This window comes from Nerophis lumbriciformis, linkage group LG12, assembly GCF_033978685.3.
Source record: "Nerophis lumbriciformis linkage group LG12, RoL_Nlum_v2.1, whole genome shotgun sequence".
In the NCBI taxonomy this organism is placed as follows: domain Eukaryota; kingdom Metazoa; phylum Chordata; class Actinopteri; order Syngnathiformes; family Syngnathidae; genus Nerophis; species Nerophis lumbriciformis.
In genome coordinates, this window is record NC_084559.2 from 24,858,146 (window position 1) to 24,885,168 (window position 27,023).

At 39.3% G+C, this 27,023-nt stretch overlaps 1 protein-coding gene across 3 annotated transcripts in view; it reads left to right on the top strand.

Moving 5' to 3' along the window:
• The window catches only part of LOC133623132 (rapamycin-insensitive companion of mTOR-like), a 46,575-nt gene extending 31,515 nt beyond the window's left edge, over nucleotides 1-15,060 (top strand). For 2 of the 3 annotated variants that reach the window (XM_061986164.2, XM_061986163.2), the window contains 6 exons: nucleotides 878-1,137; nucleotides 1,246-1,452; nucleotides 3,691-3,843; nucleotides 13,345-13,468; nucleotides 13,550-13,688; nucleotides 13,762-15,060. In XM_061986164.2, coding sequence (XP_061842148.1) covers nucleotides 878-1,137; nucleotides 1,246-1,452; nucleotides 3,691-3,843; nucleotides 13,345-13,468; nucleotides 13,550-13,688; nucleotides 13,762-13,842 — 964 coding nt within the window. In that variant the 3' untranslated portion in view covers nucleotides 13,843-15,060. Of the gene's footprint in view, nucleotides 1-829; nucleotides 1,138-1,245; nucleotides 1,453-3,690; nucleotides 3,844-13,344; nucleotides 13,469-13,549; nucleotides 13,689-13,761 lie in introns of all 3 variants that reach the window. The other variant, XM_061986162.2, reaches the window with a different exon arrangement.
• The last annotated feature ends 11,963 nt before the right edge of the window (nucleotides 15,061-27,023 follow it).

The following is a 27,023-nucleotide window of genomic DNA, read 5'->3' on the forward strand; positions in this document are numbered from 1 at the left end:
GGCCATGCCATGAAGCTAATTTGATTTGATTGTAACTCCAAAATTAATGTTTGTATACTGTATGTATACTTTTGACCCAGCAGATTTGGTCACATTTTCAATAGACCCATAATAAATGTATAAAAGAATTCATTAATATTTTTTTATGACAAACAAGTATGTGCTCCAATCACTCTATCACAAAAAAAGAAATTATTGGAAACTCAAGACAGCCATGACATTATGTCTTTCACAATGTCCATTAGTGGAGCTGTACACGTATGTACATTTTTGACCACGACTGTATGTATATATATTTATATATGTATGTGTATGTATATATATTTGTATATATATATATGTACATATATTTTTATATATATATATATATATATATATATATATATATATATATATATATATATATATATATATATATATATGTATGTATGTATGTATATGTATATATATTTATGTATGTATATTTATGTATGTGTATCTGAATATGTATATACATTTATGTGTATGCATATATATTTCTATGTATATTTATATAAACTGTATATATGTATGTATATATATATTTATGTATGTATGTATGCATATGTATATATATTTGCATATGTATGTACCGGTGTATATATATTTATGTATATATATTTATATACATGTGTATGTATATATATACATACTGCATCACATGATGTCAACATGTAGAGTCCTGTATTTTGTTATCTGAAAGCACGCTGCGTTTTGAGTGCCTTTCTCGCTCTCTTCTCACCAAACATGTCTCTGTGCTTCTATCTACCATTTTTGCTGCTGTTCCCCCTGCATTCCTTTCTTGTCCCAGCCTCTCCCCCCAGATCCTCTCACGTACCTCTCCTCTTGCCCTCCCTAGGTTTTTGAAGGCACTGAGCTTCGCCTCTCTCGATAAAGAGGAGCTCCTCAGCCCCATCAACCAAAGCACCCTGCAGCGCTGCTCGTCGGTGCGCTCCATGGTCTCCAGCGCCACCTATGGGTGCAGCGATGACTACATCGGCCTTGCGTTGCCCGTGGACATCAATGATATGTTCCATATTCGAGACACTGCGTACTTTCAGCAGAGGATTAGCCCACCTTCAGAGGAGAGGAAACGCTTTGTCTTTGGCGACGGAGACGGTAAAAATAGCTTTTGCCTTGAAATATGAAATTTGTGACAATTTAAATCTACAACGCTTTTAATGCACATACAAGTCGAGCGAATCATTTGATCGTGTTCCTTCCTAGGCGACCGTCCCGCTATCCCACTATTAAAGCAACAGTTCAGTATCACAGAGCTAATCGTGAACCGAGGCGACTGCCCAAACCACACGGTGGGCTCAGACGAGACAGGACTGCAAGATCATACTGAGGAGAACTGCCTCTACTGTGTAGGAGCCTTGGTCCTCGGATATCCTGCACAGCCGCCCACAAACAACACGCGACCTCGATCAGGTAAGCATGCGCACTGTTTTTCAGTTCAATATAAATATTTTCTCAAAATGTTGTCAAAAACTAAAGTGACCTATGCAAGTCATATGCAAAAATAGTGGTACCCCAAATTTTTAATTCAATTTGAGGGTCTTTTGACTTATTGTTATGTTTTAAGTTGCGACCATAAATATGAGGTACAAGCCGTCACATGGCTACACTGCAAAAACTATGTTAGGGTTTTACTTGTTTGGGTTTTGGTCCTAAATGATCTCAGTAAGATATTACAACTTGTTGCTGAGATTTTATGACCTATATTGAGTAAAACATGCTTGAAACTAGAATATCAAGTGTTGCAAAGCTGTCTCATCAACACTCACAAGTATAAAACTACTTTTTTAAAGTAATAAATTCTTATTTCAAGCATGAAAAAAAAAAAACATGACTTTGACACAATTGTGTCTCATATTAAAACCGATGACAGCCAAATGGACTTTGCTGTTTTATTTTCAATGAAACAATAGAAAATACGCACTCATATAGTAGTACAGTTGTTATTAGTGAGAATATACTTATTTTATGGTTCATTGAGGTTAGCTAATTTTACCTGTTTTGGAAAGTCTTGACGAGCCAAATTTTCTTGTTCTATTGGCAGATAATTTTGCTTAGTTCAAATAAAATACCCCTAATTTTTGTATTTTTTTCCCCTTGTTTTTGAACACTGACTTTTTGCAGTGTAGTTGGCATAGTGATTGTCAGAATAAACCCTGTAAGATCTGCCCCAAAATATAATTTTTTTCCCCGCTAGCAATAGCTTATAGCTAGAGATTGATATAACTTTGTTTTACAACCATGGGAATGGACAAAGTGAGTGTGAATGAGAGTACTGAGAAGAAGAAGCGCATGATGTTCATTGATTTAAAGAAATAAATCATCAAAAATATAACAGAGCGTGTAAGCTTGGTGGAGTGTATTAACGGTAGTCAGGACCATATCGAAGCAGGAGTCCGCATTTGTGCCAGCCACGGACGTTAAAATAAACGGCGGACATTTATCCATGAAAATATGGAGAAGCTGCTGCTGATGTGTTTGATGGAGAAGCTGCTGGAGAAGTCAGATCTTCTAAGTATAAACAACCAGCATTCAGAGCGGTGATTCTCGTGAGAGCTTCCCGCACTATGACAGAGCAGTCAAACTTCCACCGTAGCTACAAAGGCAAATATCCAACCACCAACTTCACCACGATCGCGCTCAAATAAATGCTGTACATTATTACATTATTTCATAAAACTACTGTTGTATTTTCATCCAATATTTTGTATCTAAAAGTTTTTACTTATTTTTTTTTAAATGAATGTTACATGTTAAAATTGTGGTGTTTTGGAGCCAAGCACCAAATTAATTTCAGTTGATTTAAATAGGCAACGTCGATTTGAGATACAAGTATTTTGAGTTACGAGCTTCGTCATGGAACCAATCAAGGTCATACGTTGAGGTATTAAGTGAAGTAGTGAAGTGAAGTATATTTATATAGCGCTTTTCTCTAGTGACTCAAAGCACTTTTACATAGTGAAACCCAATATCTAAATTACATTTAAACCAGTGTGGGTGGCACTGGGAGCAGGTGGGTAAAGTGTCTTGCCCAAGGACACAACGGCAGTGACTAGGATGGCGGAAGCGAGGATCGAACCTGCAACCCTCAAGTTGCTGGCACGGCCACTCTACCAACCGAGCTATATAAAACCTGTAAAATTACAGTAGCTTTTGCACACCTTAAATTGTATATGTTTTGTTTTAATTACACCAGTATTCCAGTCTTGGTTAGTAGGAATCTATCAGTGTGGCACATCCAGACAATATTTGTCCAATCTTCCTTGCAAACATGCTTCAAATCTGTCAGGCTAAGGGTTTCCTCTTCGGGTCACCTCAAAGTTAATGGGATTTAAATCTGAAAAGACTTAAATCTTCTTCCAGTTGATTTGGTTAATGTATTTCAGTAGTTCAGTTGAAAAATATCGCTGTTATATTCGACAGATTCACTGCACACAGAGAGCAATTTTCCACAAAGTATTTCTTAACAATTTGGGTGATTTAATAAAAGACCGAAATTCAGTACCTCATGTAGGTAATTGGGAAAATACTGTCTAAAAAAATACTGGTTCGTGCTCTAATCAGCAAAGTATTTAATAAAACAGCCTAATTGAACGTCCAACCATGTTTTGATTTATAAGCTGCACCTATACACAACCTTTTTTCCTCCAGACTATGTGGACTTTCCATCCTGGGGAGGCCAGAGCAGCCATCGTCTGGAGGTGATGCCTCAGTCCAAGTTCTCTGGTGTGTCAGGATGCAGCGACTCCGCCGTGTCACAAGGCTCCATCTGTGGCACCCCCACGCCTAATGACATCGTCATTGGTGAGAATGTGATCAAGTACAATATATACAAAGTCAGTGTTTCCATACATTCATTTTGTTCTGGCGGCCTGTCACAAATGCATGTGAAATGGCACAAATAGGTTTGCCACTTGCAGTTTGTGCTCGCTCATGAATATATTAAAATAAAATGTGAATATAGCTTTCGCTACAACTCCAAATTAGAGTTGTAATGATTATTCAACGTTGACAAAATTCGATATTTGTCGTTTGTGTTTTTTGGTATGAAAACGAACATCCAGTAGTCAGTGTGACTGGTGACCAGCATGCTACAGAAAAAAAAACTGAGAACAGGGAAAGTATAGCGGTTTATATCACAATATTTGGCATGTAAATGATAACGGAACCATTTCAAAACGGGTTACAAAGGCTCCCAATTTGGCTGCTGACGTATGGGTAACATATTGCATCATTTCCTGTTATATTAGTTTCTCAAAACTAGGGATGTCCGATAATGGCTTTTAGCCGATATCCCGATATTGTCCAACTCTTTAATTACCGATACCGATATCAACCGATACCGATATCAACCGATATATGCAGTCGTGGAATTAACACATTATTATGCCTAATTTGGACAACCGGGTATGGTGAAGATAAGGTACTTTTTAAAAAATAATAATAAAATAAGATAAATAAATTAAAAACATTTTCTTGAATAAAAAATAAAGTAAAACAATATAAAAACAGTTACATAGAAACTAGTAATTAATGAAAATTCGTAAAATTAACTGTTAAAGGTTAGTACTATTAGTGGACCAGCAGCACGCACAATCATGTGTGCTTACGGACTGTATCCCTTGCAGACTGTATTGATATATATTGATATATAATGTAGGAACCAGAATATTAATAACAGAAAGAAACAACCCTTTTGTGTGAATGAGTGTAAATGGGAGAGGGAGGTTTTTTGGGTTGGTGCACTAATTGTAAGTGTATATTGTGTTTTTTATGTTGATTTAATTAAAAAAAACAAAAAAACGATGCCGATAAAAAAAAAAACCCCGGATACCGATCATTTCCAATATTACATTTTAACGCATTTATCGACATCCCTACTCAAAGCTATTATTATCTACTTGCTAATTTACTGTTTGTATCTGGTTACTTTCTATTGCAACATGGTTTCATTCTTCTGTTGTTTGGATACTTTACATTAGTTTTGGGCAATACTACACATTTGGGTATCAATCTAATACCAAATAGTTAGAAGGGCAGTATTGGTCATACCAATGCTGAAACTTACAATTTTCAAAATCACTAAACGATTAAACTTCAATCAGACAAAAACACAGGATGGCGGCATAACAATATCTATTAAATATAATAAGAATGTCAATAGTGTGATATCACTAAACGAAAGCAAAAACTACTCCTTACTCTTATTTCATGACGACCAAGACAAAACTATTTTGTGGTCGTAAAAAATATTGATATTATTTACGGTAATATCAACCATATACCCGGTACTGATACTATACTTGGTAGGGGTGTGGGAAAAAATCGATTCGAATTCGAATCGCGATTCTCACGTTGTGCGATACAGAATCGATTCTCATTTTTAAAAAATCGATTTTTAAATTTAAAATTTTTATTTTTTTATTTTATTTATTTTTTTAAATTAATCAATCCAACAAAACAATACACAGCAATACCATAACAATGCAATCCAATTCCAAAACCAAACCCGACCCAGCAACACTCAGAACTGCAATAAACAGAGCAATTGAGAGGAGACACAAACACGACACAGAACAAACCAAAAGTAGTGAAACAAAAATGAATATTATCAACAACAGTATCAATATTAGTTACAATTTCAACATAGCAGTGATTAAAAATCCCTCTTTGACATTATCATTAGACATTTATAAAAAAATGAACAATAGTGTCACAGTGGCTGACACTTTCATCGCATCTCATAAGCTTGACAACACACTGTGTCCAATATTTTCACAAAGATAAAATAAGTCATATTTTTGGTTCATTTAATAGTTAAAACAAATGTACATTATTGCAATCAGGTGATAAAACATTGTCCTTTACAATTATAAAAGCTTTTTACAAAAATCTACTACTCTGCTTGCATGTCAGCAGACTGGGGTAGATCCTGCTGAAATCCTATGTATTGAATGAATAGAGAATTATTTTGAATCGGGAAAATATCGTTTTTGAATCAAGAATCGCGTTGAATCGAAAAAAAAAAGAAAAAAAATCTATTTAGAATCGAATCGTGACCCCAAGAATCGATATTGATTCGAATCCTGGGACACCCAAAGATTCGCAGCCCTAATACTTGGTATCGTTACTGTCTATATTTGTATCAATCCGCCCACCTTTGTATATACATTCAGGAGTTCTAACTTCGCTGTCAGCTATCCTTTTTTTGTATCCTCCTACGTACGATGTGTAGTGTATGTTTAGCTATTAGTGATTTAGAAGCAGACTTGTTAGCCGCTCGCGAAGATACTAAATTGTGTTGATTCCTTCGTTCACTTGTCAAGGTCAAATTTGCGGGACACAGCTAGAATGTGTCATCAACAGTGTTCGGAAAAACGGCGTGAAACAATAACAGCGTAACTAGTTTTTTTCTACGAAGGAGTAATCAAATTACTGTATATTCCGTGCTATAGAGCGCACCGATATTTAAGCCGCACCCACTAAATTTTTGAAGAAATAAATGCGTTTACATGCACTGGACTATAATCTGCAGATATACTGTATACCGGCACAAAATATTTTGTAAATGTTTATTGACATACCTTAAATGTTTCCGCACGGTGCCTGTCACACAGCAGTAAAACGGCTGGTTAAAAGTCATCCTCATGGACCCACCAGCTGCGGAAGCTAGTTTTCCCAATCTCAATCAGCTGAACAGACTGTCAGGTTTAAACATCGATGACATCTATTAAAACAGACAAGAAGCAAGGAAATAAACAGAGACAGGATTCAATTTGGCTCAATTGAGGAGAAACGTGTCGACTTGTAACCTCTTACAGTGTCACCCACGCTCTGGCGAAAGATTGTACGCCACCTCTTTTTATTTGGACTTTCCCTGTTTACATAACAACAGCTGTTTCTAAAGGAATGGGGGGGTATGTAAACAGCCATTGTTTTCGGTCACATTAACACAAAAGAAAAAGATGCCTCGGGCTTGGACTGGTCCTGGATCGAGCTTGGGCAGGTCTTGGATCAAAATCTCCTCCCATTGTACACAATGGAATTTTACAAGCCTTTGGCTTGGTACAACAAAGACGGCCTCTTGTCTGTTCACTGGGAACTCAGAGAACGGAAAGGTTTTTGATAATTTAGATAAAAATTTTCTGACAGACTCAATAACTCCACGGTGACGTTTTGGTGAATTTGGGAAACTGAAACAATACAAAAAGAATGCTATTGTAAGTTAATAAAACCAACACAAACACTCGTAAACATGTTAGCGTATTAGCTAATGCTAACAATACTAGCTTGATTACATTACGATAGCGCGTACAAATATGCATGAACAAACTCTTACAGACATCATGTATAGTTTTAATTATATTATAAAACTGAGCAGAAACGCTATGGACGAATACTCCTGGTTCAAGGAACAAACCAGGATATACATTTTCAACCCGCAGCACCTGCAGTGAGCTAACTTGTCCAATAGATGGCGCCATAGTACAAACAATAACATCTTTTCAGTGTCTCAACTTGAACACAAAACAATATGGCGGTTAGTGAAGAAAATTACATAAATTAGCCTCACCCTTTAATAATCCGCAGCGTACAAAGCGTGGGAAAAAAGTAGCGGCTTATAGTCTGAAAAATACAATACTGTATTTTTCGGAGTATAAGTCGCTCCGGAGTATAAGGCGCAACGGCCGAAAATGCATAATAAAGAAGGAAAAAAACATATAAGTCGCACTGGAGTATAAGTCGCACTTTTGGAGGAAATTTGTTTGATAAAACCCAACACCAACAATAGACATTTGAAAGGCAATTTAAAATAAATAAAGAATAGTGAACAACAGGCTGAATAAGTGTACGTTATATGAGGCATAAATAACCAAATGAGAACGTGCCTGGTATGTTAACGTAACATATTATGGTAAGAGTCATTCAAATAACTATAACATATAGAACATGCTATACGTTTACCAAACAATCTGTCACTCCTAATCGCTAAATCCGATGAAATCTTATACATCTAGTCTCTTACGCGAATGAGCTAAATAATATTATTTGATATTTTACGGTAATGTGTTAATAATTTCACACATAAGTCACACGGCCAAACTATGAAAAAAACTGCGAATTATAGTCCGAAAAATACGGTAATTACTTTTATGTTACCGATACGTTTGATGGAACTTGGCACACTATTTTTGATGCAGACAAGACAGCTTTAGAATCCCAGCAAGTTCACTTCAGGAAGTAGCTCTTCACTAGTGCAAGCATCAGCCACCGCATGCACACATACTTGCGCGCTAACACTACTATTATGGGCATACTTGCCAACCCTCCTGATTTTCCCGGGAGACTCCCGGATTTCAGTGCCCCTCCCGAAAATCTCCCGGGGCATCCATTCTCCCGAATTTCTCCCGATTTCCACCAAGACATCAATATTGGGGCCGTGCTTAAAAGGCACTGCCCTTAGCGTCCTCTACAACCTGTCGTCACGTCCGCTTTTCCTCCATACAAACAGCGTGCCGGCCCAGTCAGATAATATATGCGGCTTTTACACACACACAAGTGATTGCAAGGCATACTTGATCATCTGCCATACAGGTCACACTGAGGGTGGTCGTATAAACAACTTTAATACTGTTACAAATATGTGCCACATTGTGAACCCACACCAAACAAGAATGACAAACACATTACGGGAGAACATCTGCACCGTAACACAACATAAACACAACAGAACAAATACCCAGAACCCCTTGCAGCACTAACTCTTCCAGGATGCTACAATATACAATGCAAGCAGCAGCCACCGCACGCACACACACCACCAAACCCCCACGCTCCCCAACACCGCCCACCTCAAACCCCCTCCATCTCCCGAATTCGGAGGTCTCAAGGTTGGCAAGTATGATTACGGGGGAAGAATGAACATTCAAGAAAGTGACAATCGACACCCCATTTGTGGACAAGGAGAGACACAGCCATTGATGCACTTTCAATCGCTTTATTAGCTATTAGTAAAAAACAATAAAAACATTCCACAGTCAAAAATCTTTTTCCAGTCCGCAGACTACCACTACCACCACTGCTTCACTTGGCAACAGGCACCGCCTTTTGAAGGCACACACTCTTCTCTCTTTAAATATCTCTCAACTGTAAACACCAAATATATAAAAGTTAAAAAAAAAGTCACATTAATTACTTTCCCTAGTAATTAATGAATAAATCCATTAGTAATTCAATTACTTTTTTGGTCGAGTGACGAGTAACTGTAACTAGTTACCGTATTTTCCGCACTATAAGGCACACCGGATTATAAGGCGCACCTTCAATGAATGGCCTATTTTAACACTTTGTTCATATATAAGGCGCACCGCATTATAAGGCGCACCGCATTATAAGGCGCATAGAATAGACGCTACAGTAGAGGCTGGGGTTACGTTATGCATCCATTAGATGGAGCTGCGCTAAAGTGAATGTCAACAAAACAGTCAGATAGGTCAGTCAAACTTTATTAATAGATTACAAACCAGCGTTCTGACAACTCGGTTCACTCCCAAAATGAATAAACAGCCGTTTTATTATTTTCCATGAGTTAAAGTCAGTGACGTGGTATTTCGTTTATCTTTTAACAACAGCAAGGTATAACATGTAGTGCAACATTTATATCACATAGTGGAGGGGAACTTTTCCTCGATTCAATAAACACGTAAAAAACAGTCTGATACTGTTACGGTAAATCAAACGTTAGTGCAATCACAATATAGCAGTGGTTCTTAACCTTGTTGGGGGTACCGAACCCCACCAGTTTCATATGCGCATTCACCGAACCCTTCTTTAGTGAAAAATAAAATGTTTTTTTTTTTCAAATTCAAGACAAAGTTATATGTTTTTGGTAACACTTTAGTATGGGGAACATATTCTAAGTAACAAAGACTTAATTTAGAGTTATTTGGTTAGGGTTAGAGGGTTAGGGCCAGGGTTAGAGAGTTAGGGTTATAATAAGGCCATGCCGAATAAGGCATTAATAAGTACTTAATAATGACTAGTTAAGAGCCAATATGTTCCTAATTTGCATGTTAATAAGCAACTAATTAATGGTGAATATGTTCCCCATACTAAAGTGTTACCATGTTTTATTACTGGTGCACAAAATGAACCGTGCATGAACATCACCTTGTTCATTGAACAAAACCAACACAGTGCATAAACTCACAACAAATTACACACCTGCAAATCAGTGTGACTTCTGCTGTTGCCGTATCCGTAATACGCCGATAGGGAGAAGTTTTTATTCACACGATGAGTCGGGTGTGTCTTGACCTCCGCCGAACCCAGGTTAAAAACCACTGCAATATAGTAACACTCGAAATAGTGCAAAGCAATAACAATATATCAATAACACAACGTTGCTCAAACGTTAATGTCACACAACAGAACACGCAAAATAAACATGTAAAGCTCACTTTATTAAGTTATTACACATCCACGAATCTCGCCATCTCGCTTTGTTCCCTCGGAAACTCTGTATACCGGTAGTCTTCTTTACTTGGCGCAAGTTTTTTGATTGATTGATTGAGACTTTTATGAGTAGATTGCACAGTGAAGTACATATTCCGTACAATTGACCACTAAATGGTAACACCCGAATAAGTTTTTCAACTTGTTTAGGTCGCGATCCACTTAAATTGATTCATGATACAGATATATACTATCATCATAATAGAGTCATCACACAAGATAATCATCAGAGTATACAGGTAAAAGCCAGTAAATTAGAATATTTTGAAAAACTTGATTTATTTCAGTAATTGCATTCAAAAGGTGTAACTTGTACATTATATTTATTCATTGCACACAGACTGATGCATTCAAATGTTTATTTCATTTAATTTTGATGATTTGAAGTGGCAACAAATGAAAATCCAAAATTCCGTGTGTCACAAAATTAGAATATTACTTAAGGCTAATACAAAAAAGGGATTTTTAGAAATGTTGGCCAACTGAAAAGTATGAAAATGAAAAATATGAGCATGTACAATACTCAATACTGGGTTGGAGCTCCTTTTGCCTCAATTACTGCGTTAATGCGGCGTGGCATGGAGTCGATGAGTTTCTGGCACTGCTCAGGTGTTATGAGAGCCCAGGTTGCTCTGATAGTGGCCTTCAACTCTTCTGCGTTTTTGGGTCTGGCATTCTGCATCTTCCTTTTCACAATACCCCACAGATTTTCTATGGGGCTAAGGTCAGGGGAGTTGGCGGGCCAATTTAGAACAGAAATACCATGGTCCGTAAACCAGGCACGGGTAGATTTTGCGCTGTGTGCAGGCGCCAAGTCCTGTTGGAACTTGAAATCTCCATCTCCATAGAGCAGGTCAGCAGCAGGAAGCATGAAGTGCTCTAAAACTTGCTGGTAGACGGCTGCGTTGACCCTGGATCTCAGGAAACAGAGTGGACCGACACCAGCAGATGACATGGCACCCCAAACCATCACCCAACCATGCAAATTTTGCATTTCCTTTGGAAATCGAGGTCCCAGAGTCTGGAGGAAGACAGGAGAGGCACAGGATCCACGTTGCCTGAAGTCTAGTGTAAAGTTTCCACCATCAGTGATGGTTTGGGGTGCCATGTCATCTGCTGGTGTCGGTCCACTCTGTTTCCTGAGATCCAGGGTCAACGCAGCCGTCTACCAGCAAGTTTTAGAGCACTTCATGCTTCCTGCTGCTGACCTGCGCTATGGAGATGGAGATTTCAAGTTCCAACAGGACTTGGCGCCTGCACACAGCGCAAAATCTACCCGTGCCTGGTTTACGGACCATGGTATTTCTGTTCTAAATTGGCCCGCCAACTCCCCTGACCTTAGCCCCATAGAAAATCTGAGGGGTATTGTGAAAAGGAAGATGCAGAATGCCAGACCCAAAAACGCAGAAGAGTTGAAGGCCACTATCAGAGCAACCTGGGCTCTCATAACACCTGAGCAGTGCCAGAAACTCATCGACTCCATGCCACGCCGCATTAACGCAGTAATTGAGGCAAAAGGAGCTCCAACCAAGTATTGAGTATTGTACATGCTCATATTTTTCATTTTCATACTTTTCAGTTGGCCAACATTTCTAAAAATCCCTTTTTTGTATTAGCCTTAAGTAATATTCTAATTTTGTGACACACGGAATTTTGGATTTTCATTTGTTGCCACTTCAAATCATCAAAATTAAATGAAATAAACATTTGAATGCATCAGTCTGTGTGCAATGAATAAATATAATGTACAAGTTACACCTTTTGAATGCAATTACTGAAATAAATCAAGTTTTTCAAAATATTCTAATTTACTGGCTTTTACCTGTATACATTGAATTATTTACATTATTTACAATCCGGGGGGTGGGATGTGGAGGGGGGGGGGGGGGGGGGGGGTTAGGTTTGGTTGTTATCATCACTTCAGTCATCAACAATTGAGAACAGAGAAATGGACATTGAAACAGTGTAGGTCTGACTTGGTAGGATATGTACAGCAAGTAGTGGACATAGAGAGAGAGAGGAATCAGAAAGCATAAGAAAAAGTATCTACATTTATTATTTACATTTGATTATTAACAATCCGGGGAGGGTGTTAGTTTAGGGTTGAAGTTGCCTGGAGCTGTACTTTTATTGCGGTTTTTAAGGAGGATAGAGATGCCCTTTCTTTTACACCTGTTGGGAGCGCATTCCACATTGATGTGGCATAGAAAGAGAATGAGTTAAGACCTTTGTTAGATCGGAATCTGGGTTTAACGTCATCTTGTTGCTTCCTCCACTTCCGCTTTATTGATTAGTTAATGTTAAATTATCTCGCTGCTGCTCTATTCCCGTGTTCTACTGCGTGACTGATCGCCTTGAGTTTAAACTCTGTGTCGTAAGCGTGTCTCTTAATAGGAGCCATTTTGGGGTCTTTACATAAACACACAAATGGAAATGAAACAGCGAAGTCATATATCCCAGCATGCACCGCGCGCTTCTTCTTCTACGGGGGAAAATTAAGTCGGCGGCTGCTTACTGTAGTAGCGAGACCTGTTGTGGCTCAATATTGGTCCATATATAAGGCGCACCGGATTATAAGGCGCACTGTCAGCTTTTGAGAAAATTGGAGGTTTTTAGGTGCGCCTTATAGTGCGGAAAATATGGTACTTTTTTTAAAGTAATCTTCCCTAACACTGGTCATCAACATGCATTATCACAATATGACAATAGCATAACAAGTGTTGTCGTCTTATGGCGCAACCCCAGCACATAAATCATCAATGAAGACTCTTGTTATGTGATACGCTACAGTTGGCAAAGCGATATCAGAGGACGGCCCGGCCTCGCGGGTCCTGCTGAGGAAGGAGGTGCTTCGCCTCATCATCAACCTCAGCTCATCTGTTGGGACCAAAGGCCACGAAACAGGACTTCTCACGTAATTCTCTCGCCTTTACGCCGCACACATTTCTATGAGCTTGACGGTTTGTCTTAAAGCCATGTTCATATTTACCTTCAGGATAAAGGAGAAGTTTGCGTATGCGTTTGATGATATCTGCCTGTACTCCGAGGTGTCGCACCTGTTAGCCCACTGTATGTTCCGCCTCACATCCCGACGCTTCATACAGGAGCTCTTCCAGGATGTACAGTTCATGCCAGTAAGACAACTTTTCCTCTTCCTCTTCCTCTCCCATAATTGTTAGTCTCATCTTTTTAATCGGTTCATTTCAGATGTACGAGGAGGCAGAGGCCATCCTGACCAAGCTACCAAAACCCGTCGAAGTAGACGGGGAGCCTCCTGCGGAATGCTGATCGTCGTCCTCCCTCCTGTGTGTCACCATGACAACGCCGCCCGACAAACTATGAACCGTGAGACCAACCGATGAAAGGGGGGGGGGAGAACGTTTGTTTCTGTCGCTCCGAACAAGAGTGCAAGCAGCCAAGGAAGAGGAGAAGCAAACAAAGATCAGTATCAGGTTCAGTGCTGTTTTTAAATGGGCAAAAACAAGGAGCAGTAAACAAATAACTGTCTTCAGATTGGATTGGCAATCATGAGCAACACTTGATAATACGTCACAATAACAAACAAAATTCTAATGACATTTTGTGTCCTTCCAGCAGTTGCGTCTACCCAGTGATTCCTCACATCATGCAAGCTTTTCTCCTTACGAAACAAAACAAAACAAAGGGTCCTGCTGGGGTTTTTGATTTAGATTTTTTTTATCCGAAGCGTTTTTCCCAGTTCTTGTCTGATCGGTACTATTTCACCTTTCTTGCCACATTACTTTCCCACAATTCCTTTTCTATGATCTCAAGACAATCAAGCATCTGTAGTATTGTCATCTCCAGCGCTATACAGTATATCCTTACTCACTACTTCCTTTCATTCATTTTCTCCAGCCATTGTTGGTAAGTTTTCTGGTGTGTGTTGATCTTTCTACTTCTTACAGATTTAGCATCAACCCAGCAGCTCCCCCACACTATGCCTTCTTACCTCCGTGCTTCACTTCCTCTGCATGTGTAACGCGCATGGGCCAAGTTGTCACCTTAACCTTTTTTTTTGTAACTTAGGTTGCCATTGGAACGCTGCCACGACATTGTAGGAGTAGACTTGTTTATTTCCACGATGCATTGTCATTGTGAAGTGGCTGAGACGAGAGAGAGAGAGAGGGGGGGGGGGTTATCTGTTTCCATTGGCTTGTTTTTTGCTCTAATGCTGCTACACAAATGGACTCATAGAGAGATGATTCATAGATCGGCTGAGTGATGTCAGACCCGATCTATTTATTATATGTCTGTACCATAGAGTGAGCTCAACCAGAGAAGAGAAAAAAAAAAAAAAAAAGTTATTTATATTTTTCCTCAAGACTGTATTATAATTTAATAAGTTGTTGTTTTTGTTTAGTTTGCCTAAATCGTGGTTTCCCCTGTATATTGTGTACAGTCTGTTTTGGGGGCATTGATGACCTAAAGAAACATACAATCCTATCAAAGGGATGCGTTGTTAATAAAAAAACAAATTGAAATACATTTCTCTGGTTCAGTTCTTGAGCCTAAACTGTTGTTGATATCGGATATCAATCCGATATTCACTCAAAAATACAAATATCGTATGATATTGGTTTGTATCTCAAACTTTTGTGCCATATTTTCTCCACCAATTTACAGTACAGGCTAAAAGTTTGGACACACCTTCTCATTCAATGCGTTTTCTTTATTTTCATGACTATTTACATTGTAGATTGTCACTGAAGGCATCAAAACTATGCCTTCAGTGAAGTTATGTACTCAACAAAAAAAGGTGAAATAACTGAAAACATGTGTTCTAGTTTCTTCAAAATAACTACCATTTGCTCTGATTACTGTTTTGCACACTCTTGGCATTCTCTCAATGGGCTTCAAGAGGTAGTCACCTGAAAGGGTTTTCACTTCACAGGTGTGCTTGAAACTCATTGAGAGAATGCCAAGAGTGTGCAAAACAGTAATCAAAGCAAAGGGTGGCTATTTTGGAGAAACTAGAATATAAAACATGTTTTCAGTCAGGGGCGTCACTAGCTTTTAAGGACAGGGGGGGCTTTGCCCCCAGGAGATGCACAGGATGCGAGCGAATGTTACGCACGAGCACAAAACTTCACAAACGGCTAACAAAGACTTAGAAATTATTCATTGTTATTATTATTTTTTTTAAATGCACGGGACGAAATGAAATGCTCCCCGGGACGATGGCTTTTAACCATATATTTTCTTTTTCTTTTTATGTATTTATTCATTTTACATTTTATATTAAATGTCTTGGTTTTTCCTCCCTCTGAAAATCCTATTAAATGTTTAACAAGCCATCCTATAATAATAAAACAGCTATTAATGTAACAATACAATAAAACAAATATATTTAATGATGTTTTTTTCATTATTTTAACAATAGGCTTATGTATATTACTTTATATAGATTCTTCAAGAAACACAAAACTTAAAAAATAAATGATTTACAATTGCACACACAAGGTTTTGTGCAGCTTCACTTATTGTAAAGGAAGATAATGTGCTTCGTACACCTGCAGGACCGCAAGCAAGGTCGCAGAGAAAATGCGGGCTGGAATTTGAGTGATGTGGGCATTTTCTATATGAACAAGTGGAATGGATTGGATACCGACGCATGAAAGGGGCTCTCTACCTTACGCTACGAAGTGAGGGGAAACTGAGTGAATAATAACAGGTTATATGATTATTTATTTAAACTCATATTTGGGCCACTTTATAATGAATATGTCGGCATTTATTTGTAAAAAACAAAACAAAAAAACACCAAATTATTTAGGGGGGCTTAAGTATATTTTAGGGGGGCTTGAGCCCCCCTAAAATAGGCCTAACAACGCCAATGTTTTCAGTTATTTCACCTTTTTTTGTTAAGTATATAACTCCACATGTGTTCATTCATAGTTTTGATGCCTTCAGTGACAATCTACAATGTAAATAGTCATGAAAATAAAGAGAACACATTGAATGAGAAGGTGTGTCCAAACTTTTGGCCTGTACTGTAGTTATTTAAATTGCAACAGTATATTATCAATTAGGGATGTACTGATCTCGATATTGATCTCAGATATCGTTCTGATATCAGAAAAAAGAACGACGGGATGATACCATACAAGCAATCTTGTTGTGTGCTTAAATGTGCAAAGCTGGACAACCAGTTAACATCCGAGTGTCCTCCAATAAACACACAAGGTTGATCTTTTCTTGTATTTGAATGAAGTCATTTACAAAAAGTAAACATGTTGAGCCACAGAGGTGTCCAACTCATTTTAGCTCGAGGGCCGCAAGAAGGAAAATCTATTCCCACGCGGGCCGGACTGGTAAAATAATAGCATGACAACTAGAGATGTCCGATAATATCGGCAGTCCGATATTATCGGCCGATAAATGCTTTAAAATGTAATATCGGAAATTATCGGTATCGGTTTCAAAAAGTAAAATGTATTATTTTTTTAAACGCCCCTGTATGGAGTGGTACACGGACGTAGGGAGAAGTACAGAGCGCCAATAAACCTTAAAGACACTGCCTTTGCGTGCCGGCCCAGTCACATAATATCTCCGGCTTTTCACACACACAAGTGAATGCAAGTATACTTGGTCAAAAATACTATACATCCCTAACCAGGACACCCAATTACAGTGTGAATTTGAAAGAAATGCCCTGACCAGGAAATATATATTTATTCAGTATGACTTTGAAGGAATTCAATATTGTTAATACTAGTTACATATTGTCAGGTTCAATCACTGATGACATTTATTAAACAAACAAGAAGCAAGGAATTAAACAGAGACATAATTAAATTTGTCTCAATGAGGAGAAACGCGTCGACCTTTACTCTTGTACAGTGTTCCACCACGCTCTGACGAAAGATTGTGTACTCTTTTATTTGGACTTTCCCTGATTACATGGCAACAAGGAAGGGGGGGTCGTAAACATCCATCGCCTTTGGTTACAAAACAGTTAAAAGAAAAGGTGCCTGGAGGGGGGTCAGTTCCTGCTTCCTCTCCGCTTTGTAGATCTCGGGTCAAGACAAAATCTTCCTGTGGATTACAATGCATCAAAATAAACCGACACCTTCATGTCGCTTCCCATGCTACAGAGTGGAGTTTTACAAGCCTTTTGATTGGTAAGATCAAAGACAGCTTTTGTCTGCTCGCCGGGAACTCATTGAAACACAAAGTTTTGTGATAACTTAGATACAATTATTCTGACACATATCGTGCTAGCATACACATACCGGTAATACAATTTGTATTAAGATGTACTTGATCTGCATGCTATCTATCATATCATTATTATTTTGAAATGGTTACCGTATTTTTCAGAGTATAAGTCTCACCGGTTGGAAATGCACAATAAAGAAGGAAAAAAACATATATAAGTCGCACTGGAGTATAAGTCGCATTTTTTGGGGAAATTTATTTGATAAAACCCAACACCAAGAATAGACATTTGAAAGGCAATTTAAAATAAATAAAGAATAGTGAACAACAGGCTGAATAAGTGTACGTTATATGAGGCATAAATAACCAACTGAGAACGTGCCTGGTATGTTAACGTAACATATTATGGTAAGAGTCATTCAAATAACTATAACATATAGAACATGCTATACGTTTACCAAACAATCTGTCACTCCTAATCGCTAAATCCCATGAAATCTTATACGTCTAGTCTCTTACGTGAATGAGCTAAATATTATTTGATATTTTAACAGTAATGTGTTAATCATTTCACACATAAGTCGCTCCTGAGTATAAGTCGCACCCCCGGCCAAACTGTGAAAAAAACTGCGACTTATAGTCCGAAAAATACGGTAGTTTGAAAGTAACACACCTGGACAGGGCCATACAATAGAGCGTGAGGTATTTGTGAGCGGCAGCACACATCAAGATAAGCCAGCCAAGGCATACTTGCCAACCTTGAGACCTCCGATTTCGGGAGTTGGGGGGGTGGGTGGGGGCGTCGTGGGGGGTGGGGCGGGGCGTGGTTAAGAGGGAGGAGTATATTGACAGCTAGAATTCACCAAGTCAAGTATTTCATACATGTATATATATATATATATATATATATATATATATATATATATATATATATATATATATATACATACAGGTAAAAGCCAGTAAATTAGAATATTTTGAAAAACTTGATTTATTTCAGTAATTGCATTCAAAAGGTGTAACTTGTACATTATATTTATTCATTGCACACAGACTGATGCATTCAAATGTTTATTTCATTTAATTTTGATGATTTGAAGTGGCAACAAATGAAAATCCAAAATTCCGTGTGTCACAAAATTAGAATATTGTGTAAGGGTTAAATTTTGAAGACACCTGGTGCCACAAACTAATCAGCTGATTAACTCAAAACACCTGCAAAGGGCTTTAAATGGTCTCTCAGTCCAGTTCTGAAGCCTACACAAACATGGGGAAGACTTCAGATTTGACAGCTGTCCAAAAGGCAACCATCGACACATTGCACAAGGAGGGAAAGACACAAAAGGTTATTGCTGAAGAGGCTGGCTGTTCTCAGAGCTCTGTGTCCAAACACATTAATGGAGAGGCAAAGGGAAGGAAAAACTGTGGTCAGAAAAAGTGTACAAGCGATAGGGATCACTGCGCCCTGGTCAAGATTGTGAAAAAAAACCCATTCAAAAATGTGGGGGAGATTCAGAAGGAGTGGACAGCTGCTGGAGTCAGTGCTTCAAGATCCACCACCAAGAGACGCTTGAAAGACATGGGTTTCAACTGCCGCATACCTCGTGTCAAGCCACTGTTGACCAAGAAACAGCGCGAAAAGCGTCTCACCTGGGCTAAGGAAAAAAAGAGCTGGACTGCTGCTGAGTGGTCCAAAGTCATGTTTTCTGACGAAAGCAAATTTTGCATTTCGTTTGGAAATCGAGGTCCCAGAGTCTGGAGGAAGACAGGAGAGGCACAGGATCCACATTGCCTGAAGTCTAGTGTAAAGTTTCCACCATCAGTGATGGTTTGGGGTGCCATGTCATCTGCTGGTGTCGGTCCACTCTGTTTCCTGAGATCCAGGGTCAACGCAGCCGTCTACCAGCAAGTTTTAGAGCACTTCATGCTTCCTGCTGCTGACCTGCTCTATGGAGATGGAGATTTCAAGTTCCAACAGGACTTGGCGCCTGCACACAGCGCAAAATCTACCCGTGCCTGGTTTACGGACCATGGTATTTCTGTTCTAAATTGGCCCGCCAACTCCCCTGACCTTAGCCCCATAGAAAATCTGTGGGGTATTGTGAAAAGGAAGATGCAGAATGCCAGACCCAAAAACGCAGATGAGTTGAAGGCTACTATCAGAGCAACCTGGGCTCTCATAACACCTGAGCAGTGCCAGAAACTCATCGACTCCATGCCACGCCGCATTAACGCAGTAATTGAGGCAAAAGGAGCTCCAACCAAGTATTGAGTATTGTACATGATCATATTTTTCATTTTCATACTTTTCAGTTGGCCAACATTTCTAAAAATCCCTTTTTTGTATTAGCCTTAAGTAATATTCTAATTTTGTGACACACGGAATTTTGGATTTTCATTTGTTGCCACTTCAAATCATCAAAATCAAATGAAATAAACATTTGAATGCATCAGTCTGTGTGCAATGAATAAATATAATGTACAAGTTACACCTTTTGAATGCAATTACTGAAATAAATCAAGTTTTTCAAAATATTCTAATTTACTGGCTTTTACCTGTGTGTATATATATATATATCCTGAAAATATGCAAACAAAACTGTGTTTGGATAATTGATACTTCAAACTTGCATAAATAAATATTAAGGAATATAACATAACTTGGCTTCTGAGAGCTTCAAAATGTAATGAATAAAATGCTAAAGTTGTTGATAAACAAGCAATTATTTTAATAATTAAATATGGTCATATTAAATGAATTATTATGATAATTTAAAATTAATTATTTCAAATATGTTTATTTTAATGTATAATTATATGGCTGGATGTAATAAGGACTCAGAAAAAAAAATACAATTAATTTTGATGTTTTTAGCAAAATATAGTAAAAATGTATTTAGTTTTTTTGTTTTTTAAATTAATAAATATATTTATTTTTAGGTAAGATAAACATAATAATACAATGTATCTCTAGTCTGGATGATTTAGTTCTTGTCACCCTGTTGTCCTCCCGTCTTGAAAAAAGGCTGTCCTCACTCAGGTCCGCATGGAGCTGGAGGTCACGCCCCCTCCAGCTCCGGCTGAAAATCGGGAGATTTTCGGGAGAATATTTGTCCCGGGAGATTTTCGGGAGAATATTTGTCCCGGGAGGTTTTCGCGAGAGGCGCTGAATTTCGGGAGTCTCCCGGAAAATTCGGGAGGGTTGGCAAGTATGCAGCCAAGGAGCAGTTGCCATGAAAACAGGAGTCAAATGGTACGAGGACAACCCAACCCGTCTTTGGATAAGTATGTCAGTCATTGGGGAGAATACATCCAGCTGCATAATCACTCGCCATACAGCAATAGATGATATCTGTCTATTACCTGACTGCTTCTATGTTGGCTAATTCTCTTTGTTTATGATGTCTATTTTCTGCTCGATCTACTCTCTATTTTATGCTGCCCATTTTTTTTTGCTTCAGCTGTTACATGTACTGTAATATTGTAATTGGGATTTGTTATATATTGTATATATTATATAAAAATATAATATAATAATATAATATATCAGTTATCAATCAATCAATCAATGCATGTTTACTTATATAGCCCTAAATCACGAGTGTCCCAAAGGGCTGCACAAGCCACAACGACATCCTTGGCTCAGATTCCACATCAGGGCGAGAAAAAAACTCAACCCAATGACAGTGAGAAACCTCGGAGGGGACCGCAGATGTGGGCACCCCCCCAAACCCCCGGCGACCAGTGCAATGGACGTCGTGTTATGTCGTCGTATTCGTCTAATCTGGAGCCAGAAGATGTTTAAAGAGGACACGATGCAATAACTTAAAATCAGAAGTATTTATTCCATATTGGATGCAATTCTAATACACTTTGCCTGACCACTATCTGGTCCTAGTACAGTGATTCTTAACCTCGTTTGAGGTACCGAACCCCACCAGTTTCATATGCGCATTCACCGAACCCTTCTTTAGTGAAAAATTAAAAAAAACAATTTTTTAAATTTAAGACAAAGTTATGTTTTTTTCTGGTGCACAAAATGAACCGTGCATGAACATCACCTTGTTCAAAGAACAAAAACCAACACAGTGCATAAACTCACTGCAAATCAGTGTGACTTCTGCTGTGGCCGTATTCATAATACGCCGATCGAGAGAAGTTTTTATTTACACGATGAGTCTGGTGTGTCTTGACCTCTGTAGCAGAGGCTCCGCCGAACCCGAGACCGACTCATCGAACCCAGGTTAAGAACCACTGCCCTAGTAGCATTCATCACGGCGACTTACACGAGGCTGTCCGGACACGCCCTCCCCCTCGCGCTCTTACAATATATATCACAATGTATGAATATGCAATGAGGTGTCTGCTTCCAGGCGTGGAATCTTCCTCTGCCTTCTCCTTCCTGGAATCCGACTTCATACCTGGCGTTGTCCTTCAGACCTCGGCGAAAAAGCCACGTCAACAGTGGCAAGAATGCGGACGATAAAGAGTGAATGTGCGTTAGCTTAAACTTGGACCCAGTTCCAACTGGAACTTGGAGGATGTGATTAGTTACACGGCCTATTCTAAGCATATATATATTCAACATTTCTTTATCACTTCATCCTTCATTATCTTAATTATATCCCAACATAATATATCCAAACAGTATATATTATATACTTTATGTAATATGTAAATAGATGTTATATTTTATATTGATACTATAGTACATTTTTTGTCTACTTTATACCTGCATTATCCTTTCCATCCTTTGTAACTGAGCTACTGTGTGGAACAATTTCCCTTGAGGATCAATAAAGTTTGTCTCAGTCTAAGTCAGGGGTCGGCAACCCGCGGCTCTAGAGCCGCATGCGGCTCTTTAGCGCTGCCCAAGTGGCTCTCTGGAGCTTTTTCAAAAATGTATGAAAAATGGAAAAAGATGAGGGGAAAAAAATATATTTTTTGTTTTAATATGGTTTCTGTAGGAAGACAAACATGACACAAACCTCCCTAATTGTTATAAAGCACACTGTTTATATTAAACATGCTTCACTGACTCAAGTATTTGGCGAGCGCCGTTTTGTCCTACTAATTCTGGCGGTCCTTGAACTCACCGTAGTTTAATAATAATAATAATACCTGGGATTTATATAGCGCTTTTCTAAGTACCCAAAGTCGCTTTACATGTAGAACCCATCATTCATTCACACCTGGTGGTGGTAAGCTACTTTCATAGCCACAGCTGCCCTGGGGTAGACTGACGGAAGCGTGGCTGCAATTTGCGCCAACGGCCCCTCCGACCACCACCTATCATTCATCATTCAATTCACCGGTGTGAGTGGCACCGGGGGCAAAGGGTGAAGTGTCCCGCCCAAGGACACAACGGCAGCAATTTTTTTTTGGATGGTAAGAGGCGGGGAGCGAACCTGCAACCCTCAGGTTTCTGGCACGGTTGCTCTACCCACTACGCCATGCCGCCCCCATTATTAATGTTTACATGTATAACTTTCTCCGACTTTCGAGGACGTTTTTTATGCCACTACTTTTTCTGTCTCATTTTGTCCACCAAACTTTTAACGTTGTGCATGAATGCACAAAGGTGAGTTTTGTTGATGTTATTGACTTGTGTGGAGTGCTAATCAGACATATTTGGTCACTGCAAGACTGCAAGCTAATCGATGCTAACATGCTATTTAAGCTAGCTATATGTACACATTGCATCATTATGCCTAATTTGTAGCTATATTTGAGGTCATTTAGTTTCCTTTAAGTCATCTCAATTCAATGTATATCTCATGACACACTATCTGTATGTAATATGGCTTTTAATTTGTTGCGGCTCCAGACAGATTTCTTTTTGTATTTTTGGTCCAATATGGCTCTTTCAACATTTTGGGTTGCCGACCCCTGGTCTATGTCATACTTGCCAACCTTGAGACCTCCAAATTTGGGAGCTGGGGGGAGGGGTTGAGGTGCAGGCAGCATATCCCTTCCCCTTCGAGCTGTCCTGGATGAAATTCTTTTTTCCAATCATTTTGGAACTTGCAAGCGTATTTCTTCTTCTTACTCATCGTCGCCATGTGTCTCTTCTTCGTTCTTCTGCTTCGTCTCCTTCTTGTTGTGTGTGCAGTTGTGTACTGAGCTCCAAAAGCCGTAGATGTTATTGTAGCGTCCCGGAAGAATTAGTGCTGCAAGGGGTTCTGGGTATTTGTTCTGTTGTGTTTATGTTGTGTTACGGTGCGGATGTTCTCCCGAAATGTGTTTGTCATTCTTGTTTGGTGTGGGTTCACAGTGTGGCGCATATTTGTAACAGTGTTAAAGTTGTTTATACGGCCACCCTCAGTGTGACCTGTATGGTTGTTGAACAAGTATGCGTTGCATACACTTGTGTGTGTGCGCGCTTGAAATTAACGTTATCATTAAGCCAGTTAAACGATCATACAACGTGTCAGAATTTCTTGACATCTTCAAGTAAAGACCATATTTAAAGGGGAACATTATCACCAGACCTATGTAAGCGTCAATATATACCTTGATGTTGCAGAAAAAAGACCATATATTTTTTTAACCGATTTCCGAACTCTAAATGGGTGAATTTTGGCAAATTAAACGCCTTTCTATTATTCGTTCTCGGAGCGATGACGTCACAACATGACGTCACATCGAGAAGCAATCCGCCATTTTCTCACTTTCGTCGGTGTGTTGTCGGAGGACGGATTCATGTTGCACCAGTGCCCCAAAGATGCGAAAGTGGCAAGAAATTGATCAAGAGAAAAATATCGACCCTAGCTTCCCCGGCCTGCTGACATCAACTCCAAAACTGGACAGATCAGCTTTCAGGAAAAGAGAGCGGATGAGGGTATGTCTACAGAATATATTAATTGATGAAAACTTTATTCATTACTCGCGGTTTTACGTAAATTATTATACATAAACTGTGTTTACCAATAATTTAGCTTAAAAACATTTACTTTTTTCAATCATTCGAGTAGTCTTGTGTAATGCAGTATTTTGTGTCTATTTAGGTATGGTTAACCTGAGTGCTGAAATCGTGGAAAAATATATGTTCTTAGCGCGCCTGAAATGGGCTGTCTGCACTCTCAAAGTGCATGTTGTTGCCAAATGTATTTCATATGCTGTAAACCTAGTTCATAGTTGTTAGTTTCCTTTAATGCCAAACAAACACATACCAATCGTTGGTTAGAAGGCGATCGCCGAATTCGTCCTCGCTTTCTCCCGTGTCGCTGGCTGTCGTGTCGTTTTCGTCGGTTTCGCTTACATACGGTTCAAACCGATATGGCTCAATAGCTTCAGTTTCTTCTTCAATTTTGTTTTCGTTACCTGCCTCCACACTACAACCATCCGTTTCAATACATGCGTAATCTGTTGAATCGCTTAAGCCGCTGAAATCCGAGTCTGAATCCGAGCTAATGTCGCTATACGCCATGTTTGTTTGTATTGGCATCACTGTGTGACGTCACAGGAAAATGGACGGGTGTTTATAACGATGGTTAAAATCAGGCACTTTGAAGCTTTTTTTAGGGATATTGCGTGATGGGTAAAATTTTGAAAAAAACTTCGAAAAATAAAATAAGCCACTGGGAACTGATTTTTAATGGTTTTAACCCTTCTGAAATTGTGATAATGTTCCCCTTTAAACCCGTCCAACGCTACATTATTATGTGACTGGGCCGGCACGCTGTTTATATGGAGGAAAAGCGGACGCCTGGACAGCATGCGGTTGTTAGGGGTGAAGGTTTCAGGTGAGAGAGGACACTAAAGGCAGTGCCTTTTGAGGCACGCCCCCAATATTGTTATCCGGGTGGAAATCGGGAGAAATTAGGGAGAATGGTTGCCCCGGGAGATTTTTGGGAGGGGCATTGAAATTCGGGAGTCTCCCGGGAAAATCGGGAGGGTTGGCAAGTATGGTCTAAGTCGGGGGTCGGCAACCCGCGGCTCTAGAGCCGCATGCGGCTCTTTAGCGCCGCCCTAGTGGCTCTCTGGAGCTTTTTCAAAAATGTATGAAAAATGGAAAAAGATGAGGGGAAAAAATATATTTTTTGTTTTAATATGGTTTCTGTAGGAGGACAAACATGACACAAACCTCCCTAATAGTTATAAAGTACACTGTTTATATTAAACATGCTTCACTGATTCGAGTATTTGGCGAGCACCGTTTTGTCCTACTAATTTTGGCAGTCCTTGAACTCACCGTAGTTTGTTTACGTGTATAACTTTCTCCGACTTTCTAGGACATGTTTTATGCCACTTCTTTTTCTGTCTCATTTTGTCCACCAAACTTTTAACGTTGTGCGTGAATACACAAAGGTGAGTTTTGTTGATGTTATTGACTTGTGTGGAGTGCTAATCAGACATATTTGGTCACTGCATGACTGCAAGCTAATCGATACTAACATGCTATTTAGGCTAGCTCAGGGGTCGGCAACCTTTACCACTCAAAGAGCCATTTTGACCAGTTTCACAAATTAAAGAAAACAATGGGAGCCACACAAATCTTTTGAAATTTAAAATGAAATGACGCTGCATTCAAAGTTTTTTTTTTGCTTTGTGCTATGTACAAACCAAGGGTCTCAGACACGCGGCCCACACCTTAATATGAAAATTGAATGTTAGTGCGGCCCGCGAGTTTTATATGAATGGCGCTTGACAGCGTCATTCTTGTCAACCCTTCCGATTTTTCCGGAAGACTACGAATTTCGGGGCAACTATTCTCTCGGACGTGCCGTGATGGTACAGCATTTAGCGCCCACTACAACCAGCGTGCCGGCCCAGCCACACGTTGTATGGGGCTTTTGCTTGCTCACGTAAGTGACAGCAAGGCATACTTGGTCAACAACCACACAGGTCACACTGACGGTGGCGGTATAAAAAACTTTAACACTCTTACTAATAATGCGCCACACTGTGAACCCACACCAAACAAGAATGACAAACACATTTCGGGAGAACATCTGCACCGTTACAGAACAAATACCCAGAATCCCATGCAGCCCTAACTCTTCCGGGCTACATTATACACCCCCGCTACCAAACCCCGCCCACCTCAACCGACGCACGGAAGGGGGGGGGGGTTGATGTGTGAGGGAGCAGGGTTGGGGTGGGGGCGGGGTTTGGTGGTAGCAGAGGTGTATAATGTAGCCCGGAAGAGGTAGGGCTGCATGGGATTCTGGGTATTTGTTCTGTTGTGTTTATGTTGTGTTAAGGTGCAGATGTTCTCCCGAAATGTGTTTGTCATTCTTGTTTGGTTTTGTTTCAAAGTGTGGCGCATTATTAGTAAGAGTGTTAAA